This window comes from Seriola lalandi, unplaced genomic scaffold (assembly GCF_002814215.2).
Source record: "Seriola lalandi dorsalis isolate HSWRI2012SDOR001 ecotype SW California unplaced genomic scaffold, Sedor1 jcf7180002054686, whole genome shotgun sequence".
In the NCBI taxonomy this organism is placed as follows: domain Eukaryota; kingdom Metazoa; phylum Chordata; class Actinopteri; order Carangiformes; family Carangidae; genus Seriola; species Seriola lalandi.
In genome coordinates this window covers 1,708,642-1,716,942 of record NW_019525239.1, presented here as the reverse complement: position 1 = coordinate 1,716,942, position 8,301 = coordinate 1,708,642, and the positions used below count along the sequence as shown (strand labels likewise).

Below are 8,301 nucleotides of genomic sequence, written 5' to 3'. Positions count from 1 at the left end.
GCTGCAGTGCCAGCAACCACATGTTGTGCATTTTAGTCTTTACACACCATTTCAAACATACATTATCTCCTGTCAGTCCTTTACCAGTGTCTTCCTCTCTTACCTGCAGACTAATGTCAGCTCCAAGCATCAACCTCCACAGATGAATCCGACACTGAAGTTCCAAAACCTGCAGTTTCCTCTACTGACCACTAGTCTTGCTCCAACAGTGAGTCAATCCTAAAGTTAAAATGTCCAAATTTACAGCAGAAAAACATTTTGGGCTCTATAGCTAATTCCCATCTTCATGACGACTGTTTATGTAAAAACAAATTACTTATGTAGAATTGAGATTGAGATTGTGGCCGCTTGACAGGTGGGTGAGCTATGTATTCACAAAAGTCTTAGTTCCCCCTCTTTGCCCATTCTTGGATTAGCCAGGGGTTCGGCGGAGTCAGGCACTGCCAAGGTGATGATGGTGGATCAGCTCAATCTGAGCTTCAAAGCCACTCCTCAGGAACCTGTGGGCTATGTCATGGAGTCTACGTCCATCTTTATTTTTAGTCTGTTCTGATCCAGGATCGTGAAAGAGTTGAGAAGTAAAATTAATGGGTTCTGTGAAAGCATGAAACCTCTGGTGGTCAAAGTCAGGCTAACTGCTAACGGTACATTACTGTTATTACTGTAGTTGATCTAACTTATGCACCTTGAACAGTTTTCATTGTGTGAACCTTTTCTAACGTTAACAAAAGGCTCAGTGGCAGTCCTTGTTTATAGGACAGTTTTATATGGATTTTACTGGTTCTACATAAAGAGCATGACTTTGTAAGGCAGCTGGATTTCTCACAAGTTATAATCTATCTACTCAGATTCCAACCAGCCGAAACCATATTTCAATAATTACCATAATTGATATGTGGATATATTAAACTATAATACAGAATTAAATTAGAGGAAGGATGAATCAGAGAACAAACTTTCCTCAATATTCCAGTAAATGGGACTTGAAATATTTCTGTTTGATTTCTGAATATGTTAGCAACATATTTTGGATATTTTTTGTTTTTATTGCAGAATATCATAAATCATCAGTGAATAAAATAGGAAAAAAATCTTAGGAACCAGAACCTTAGGGTAATCCACAAGGTAATTTAATCTATTTGAATAGATTATTGAATTATTTAGACAATTCTAAAGTTGTTTATTTACTTCCATAAATTTATCGTTGGTCAACAGAAGTACATCATCACTGTTCAAGCCTCTGACCGACTGTTCTGGTTGTCTTGACTGCTGTGAGGTAAAGGCCAAACATGAGCCTCAATGACATAATCACTGTTGTGGCAACCAATTAGCAGTTGGTGCTAAACTGGGTGACTCAACTCTGAGTCATTTTGGACTGAGGTTTTCTCTGTGTTGTATGTGAATCTGTCCTCAATGGGTTACTATGACTCCTCTGCGTTCTGGACTGCTTCTGCTAATCTTCACAAAGATCAACTTTATCCTTAATATCCACTATATAAACAACAAATCAATAATTCATATGTAAACACGGGTTAGAAGGAGGTTCATTAGGAATTTATATCTTGCTTGGCAGCAAAATATAACACCTGTAATGACTAAACTGACTAACTCTACAGGCATAAACTGGCTAGCTTAGCAATGTAGCCATCTCAGTTTAGGACACCGAGAATAATGTCCTGGGGCTCCCAATGGGCTGTCCACCACTGCATTCTAGTGGTTCAGGACACTACACCAGTTATGAACAAAACAATGGGGGAAAAGCTAGTACTAGCTAATACTAAAAACAAGATAGTAGTGATGTGTGTTCTGTTGTGTATGTGTATGTGTGTGTGTGTGTCAGCCTCCACGGCAGACGCTCAGCCATGTGTGGGCTGCCTAATTAGTGTGTGTGTATGAGTCTGTTTCTGTGTGTCTCTGTTTGTCCGTGAGAGAGAGTGTGTGTGTGTGTGTGTGTGTGTGTGTGTGGGTGTGTGTGTGAGTCAAGGACCCCCAGAGAATGTTGTTTTCCTCATTTGTGGTGACAAATAGGCAGCCTGTGGAGAAAGGGCGATGTGCTGCGTCGCAGTTGACCCTTGACATCTCATTTGGTCCTGATAGATGGGAGCAGTCGCAGGATGCTGTTTCCCATCTGAAGAAATGACCAGGTAGCACACTCTTCCTCCCCAACAAACTCGTCCAGCACACAGCGGCTGCCTTGATGTGAGGATGTTACCGGACAGGTACTTGGTGGAGAAAAAGCCTTGTTCTGTTATTTTGAGTCGGTATTGTCATGTTCACGCGGAGTTGTGTGTCCGACAGAATCGGGGTCTGACTGCAACTGATCAGACTGAATTTAGATTCAGTTTTTTGATATTTTGTGTAGCGCTTTTTTCCGGTGTCAACAGTAAAACGGTGATTGTTGTGTATCTGACCAGGTTAATGCTTCATGACCTTTTGAGGTGCAGGTTTGCCAATTTGTGAACAAGCACAGTGATACTTAGACATTCAGTGAGGTTATCCTCAATAAAGATGGAATAAGATCATTATTAAGACCAGTGTTGTGCCTTTCATATTTTTAGTGAATGCTGAACTGAACGAATCAGTTTACAAATGCTGGAGTGAACGCCGCTCACGTTTTATGACAGTTTTAGCTCACGTTTTATGGCAGTTTTACGGCACGCCACATGCCGTCTCCATAGACACGGCCCAGCTTGGCTGGTGCTAGCGGTACAGACGGTACAGACACATCTACAACTGCTGAAGCCAGTTTGTTTGAGCATTTGAAGCAGTTTTATGAACAAACAAGTGAAGACCCAGCGAGATTATATTTCTATATGGATTTTAAATGAACTCATGTCTGTGATTCTTCAGTGGTTTATACAATAATTCATTTAGTTTGGGAGTGGCGGTGATTTGAGGCTGGTGATGGAGGGTGGAAGGAGGTTCTATTGAAAAAGAAAATCGGCCTTTATTTAAAAAAAAACGAAACAAATGAACTTGAACTAGTTCATTTTTGGAACTGTGAACTTGGTTCAAAATTTTAAAAAAACTAACTATGAACGTGAACTAGTTAATTTTCATCTGTATGAACTGAACTTTGAACTAGTTCTTTTTAAGTTAACTGGCACAACACTGAATAAGACCATATGTTTTGTTGAGCAGTGCAGGATACAGCTTAACTGATGTTGCACGTGTAGTAATTTTACCTCATGATCTGACACTGAAGCCTGGCTCCTTGTTCAACATGAAAAGTTGAGGTTAGGACTAAAACATCTTTTTTTGTCATAAACGTTTATGACCTGTATATTCCTGCCGTTAATACACCCCCAAAACAACCCCTCTAGGCACTCTTTCTTTTTTCAATGTTTGTTGCAACCCAGAGATTACATTGTATTTAGGCCAAGTTTTAGACTTTATTCCTTTTTTGGAGGTGGCATTCAAATACACATCATGTTTTATCATCTGATAAATTGAAGTACATAGTTCAAATACAAGAACTCCTCCAACTTCAACAACCATATAGGTTTCTTTCAGCCCTCTGAGTGTGAGTGTTTCATCGTGCCCCTATGACTGCGACGTACTGGACCTTTGTCACCATGGTTCCCATAATAATGGTCTTGGTTTGGTTAGGTTTAGGAAAAGATTGTGATATGGGTTAAAATAAGTACTTCCTTCAGATAGATGAGATGGGAGAGAGTAGATGATCTTTGTTGTCATGGTTTACTTTGTTGGTAAAACAACATTAACTGTTATTTTCACATAGGAATCGAACACTGCTGTCCTGGGTTTTGTTGACCCATCCATCCACCATAACCTCCTTTTGACGTGGACTTTGTCTCTCTTTATACTACGTCACCACCCCAATATGAATATGTCATTCGGTTATACACAGATAATTTGTTCTGAAAGCATTTTTGTAGTAATCATGCAAACGTAACACCTCCTCTTCTCTGGTCATAACTAAGTCAAGTTTTTCAAAAAAGTCCAACAAGTTACGAAATAAAAACATTATACAACCCTTGTTGCTGAATGCAACTAGACAGTGATTCCTCAGGTTTGTTGTGGAGTCCCTCAGCTGCTTCTCACAGAGTTGGTCATTATTTGTTGATAATTTCCATCTATGGTGAAGAACCAAACATAACAATAACTCACACACTGATGCTTCAGTGTCATAATTATGTGGTCAATGGTTTGCTGGCAGATATTTTTATTTTATGAATACAAACTATAGACTCATGAGGAGGACACCATTCTTACTTATTAGTGAGTGTTGTCTGTACAGGGTGAAAAGGAACTGCTCGGAGCCAAACAGCTGCCAGCATTTAACCACGCTCATCCTCAAAAACCTTTCATCAGTTTTCAACAGATTAGGTGTGCAGTCAGAAGTAAAGCTTGACTGATGTACCACATGGTATTATTTTTACCTCATGATGTGATGTTGAGGCCTAACACGGAACACTGAGGAACTGAAGTTAGGGATTGCCTCAAAAGTGCATACTAATGGGACCAAGGGAGCTTTTTAAATTTTTGTCAATACCTGTTTCATTTTTCATCAGACCAAAGACCAACTTTATAAACAACCTTCAGTTTTTGAAGAAATTCACGCAATACAGATCTGTTGTAAAGTTGGATTTTTTAATATGGATTCTATGAGGATTATATGAGGATTGACTCACTGTTGGAGCCAGACTCTAGTGGTCATTAGAGGAACTGCAGGTTTTGGTACTTCAGTGTTGGCTTAATTTTTCAGCCCCGGAGGTTGATGCTTGGTGAGAACACACCAAATTCTCTTTAATGAGGAGTTTATATGTGAAGCAATGTCAGTAGCCTCAGGAATAGTTTGATTGGTGCTCTAATACATTTTCATGCTCTGAGCATCTCACCTGAGTAGGGAGGAAGTATTCACCACACTTGGTATTGAATTAGAAATGATTGTTAAGAACCCATTGTCTCACTGTAGTAAAATTAAGATAATGATAATAGTAGAAATCGAGCTAATCTGTGATCTCATGTTCATTAATGCTTTTATTTCTAGAACACCATCCTCAATACTTTCCCAGTTTTCCCCCCTGACTGTCATCACATACTCCAGAGTCTAATTTATTATCTGCAGCTCCACCAGTGGACTGTACTGATGCCATGATGGTATTTATACTCCAAAGCAATGAACTGTTTGTTGGCAACATCAAGAGTTACTCGCAGTCTTCCTGAGACAATATTAGAGCTGAGAGGTAAGACGAAGCATTTGATATTCAAATCAGACTTAGATTGAGGGAGTGCCAAACTCACGGAGCGGGAGACATCAAGAGAAGGAGAAAAAAAAGTGAGGGGAGTGAATGAGAGGCCAGCACAGAGGTGTCGTGCCGCGCATGCATATAAATAGATAGTCTGTAAAAGCAGAATGTGAAGGGTCAAAGCTGAGAGAGCAGCAGCTCCTATATTACAGGAAGTGCATCTCTAAAAGCAGTGTAGCAAATCCAAAGCATGAAGGGACTGTATATAAATAAGGGTTTTTGTGTTTGTTTACATTTCTCCTTAGAAAGTAGTTTTTGGAAGTGCAGCACAGAGCTGTATTAATCATCATTATTTGCTGTTTCTCCCAGAACCAATGGGAACCAGCTTCATCTGCTATTCCGACTATTATTGTTATTTGAATACAAATATAAAATGATTTTCTCATTTTTTAAATTACCAATATGTCACAGTGCAGTGACAGATTTGTATTTTCCTGACCTATTGGCTGAACTGCACTTTACCCATATCCTGTATGTTTGTGCATGATAGAGCAACATGGGAGCAGAGGCTCAGAAGTGAGCCCAGTCATGTGCACCCCGAATGACAGGCACACAGAGAGAGCCGATAAATGGTAAAGACACTGTAAAGACCAGTAAAAACAACGATTTTTTGATAGTCCTTTCGTATTTTGAAAGGTTTTCGTGTATCTGGATGGTGTGCATGCATTACACTGAAAATCAATAGGTCATAAAAAAAAATCTAACTTAATGTTAGTTAGTTAAATCTTCTCTTTCTTTTTCTCTTTTTCTCTCCCTCTAGCCTCGGTTGGGTGTCTACAGTTTCAAACTAAAAGCCCTCTGCAGAGTTGTGTAATTGTGACTTCCTGACATTGCTGTAGCAGTGATCCCCTGTATAGGGGGAAACTCTACTCCAAATAAATGATCATGTTGCTCTGTAACCCCTGGAACTAAGCAGCTGTGTGTCATAGCTCACCATGTCAACTTTCAATGACATTGTGATATTAAGTCAGTGTTGTGTTCAGAGCTAACCCCTAAAAGGCTAAAAGAAATCAGTTATTACAGGTTTCAAACCTTTATTGATATAAACTTGCACCTACCCCTGAATGGCACAAGCTGTTCGTCCACAGTGACACAATCACTGGGGATGAATCGCTGTCTGCAGTTGACCGGGAACAGGTCCCATACATAGCGGAAGGCTGCCATATGGTCTGTTTCCAGTCGGAAGGCTCTGGTCCTCTTATCATCGAAGCGCAAGGTACGGCGAATGTCTTCAAATCTTCCAACAGGCATAGTGGCCTTGTACATGGGATTATGTAGAGGACTCCCAAACAGCTCACGGACTGATACATCCGAGTTCTTCTCACTTCCTGCAAGCAGGGTCAATCCAATGAAGGCCATGAATTCATCTTTGGTGACATTTTTCCATTCTTTTCCTCTAGCTGTTGCTACTCTCCGTCCTTCCGAGTTTGTGCACTTCATCACCTCTTGTATTATATCATCAGTGATAAAGAGCTCCCATGCATCTTTTGGTGAGACAGTGGTGCTAAGCCCTTGTGCAGGCCCTGACCGACTTCTGAGGATATTGTGGCTCTGTGTTCTGCCCTGGGTGGGAGGTAACTCACTCCAGTAAGAGCCCTTCTGACTCATTCTGTTGGACATGATTTGGACACTTTCTTCTTCAGAGGACACAGAAGTGGAATCTTCTGAGTCAGATTGATCCTGTTCAGTTGGATTTCCAGGTGGACGACTGCCACTGCCACCTGGACAATAGTCTGGGTCCTCATCATCAGAGTCCAACCCCGCTAGATTAATCGATTACAAAAATAATCGTTTTGCCCAGCCCTAATAAGAAGCTATGATCCTCTAATTCCAACGTAAGACTTTGTGCACAGGCAGCTCTCTGATTTTCTTAGATCCATTGTTTGTACCTCACACTGTATGGCTCTGTGGTGTGAATCTATGTTACTTCACTGTTCAGCAGACATCTTCCTGCTCAGGGGTTCATCACTGTTCTTTTAAATATGCACTGACAGAAGATGGTTCCCTCTTTCTATACTTTATCGTCTTTTCCTCCCACTCTGGTCCCCCGTCTCTGCAGTCTCATCATTATTCTCCCACCACCCTTCCCTCAAGATTCAAATGTAAGCCGCCTTTTCTCTGGCCTATCTAATCCAAACTTAATCAGAGGCGCACATACACTGCCACAGAGAGATGGAGAAATGAGAAGGGACGGGGAGAGGGAAGAGTGAAGGACAGTGGCGCCGGGGGTGGGGGGAGGTTAGGAACATTCTAAGGGCCTGCGACTGTCAGGAACCCTAAGAAATTATTGGAACATTAGGTAAATTCTAATAGATATTAAATTATTAAACACCCATCCTTAATAGAATATTTTACATACAGTGTTGTAATAACACTAATAGTTTCTTTTTTGGCAAAAAGTGAACATCCAGAAAGCTTCTGTTTTGTCTTACACCCCTATATTCACATGAAATGGTTCAGTCCTCACCCCATACCATGCCCGAACAGTCCTTACTAGCAGTGAACTGCAAGTGGGGAGCTGGTGAAGGCTGGAGCCTCATGTCTGAGCCTCCTAATGACAAAGAAGAAAAGAAAGAAACGAAGAGAAGAGCGGGTGAAAGGGCCGGTGTAGTCCATGAGCGCCGTAAATGAACCTGTTAGCTAAGTCCATAGTGAAACAGGCTGCTTCAGGTCCTCTAATATCAGTATCTTAGTATCTTCACAGAAAACTGAGTGTTTACATTTCACTCCTCTTTTAGTCGACATTTAGTCAATGTAGGCGACTTTTACTAAATCGGCTAAAACTTGGCACAATAACTGGAAATGATGTGCATGTGCTTCCCAAGAAGTATGAGGCCAGTCAGCCCAAAATTCATAGTTGGACAGGCCACGCCCCTCACACTGTTAGTCTAACTGACTTGAAATTCGACACACAAGTCCAGCTCAATGTGCTCCTCAAAAAAGCCTCTTGGACCATGAATGTCCACCATATTGCTTTTTATTTTCTCATTTCCATAATGTGAAAAACAGTAAAATGAAGAGGACTTGT

The 8,301-nt window shown here is 40.8% G+C and overlaps 1 protein-coding gene across 1 annotated transcript; it reads right to left on the bottom strand.

Moving 5' to 3' along the window:
- Positions 1-433: 433 nt before the first annotated feature.
- Positions 434-7,750, bottom strand: LOC147818164 (uncharacterized). Its single transcript, XM_087178380.1, has 3 exons — positions 7,741-7,750; positions 6,332-7,036; positions 434-549 (listed from the first exon to the last, which is right to left on the bottom strand). The coding sequence occupies exons 1-3, from the start codon at positions 7,748-7,750 to the stop codon at positions 434-436; spliced, it is 831 nt and encodes a 276-aa protein (XP_087034506.1).
- Between the last annotated feature and the right edge of the window lie 551 nt (positions 7,751-8,301).

What these genes read in the sequence shown, in the direction of transcription:
- LOC147818164 (XM_087178380.1), bottom strand. An exon ending in ACAGCTTGTGCCATTCAGGG is followed by an intron (nt 550 to 6,331) that starts GTAGGTGCAAGT and finishes ATCCTGGATCAG; the next exon opens with AACAGACTAAAAATAAAGAT.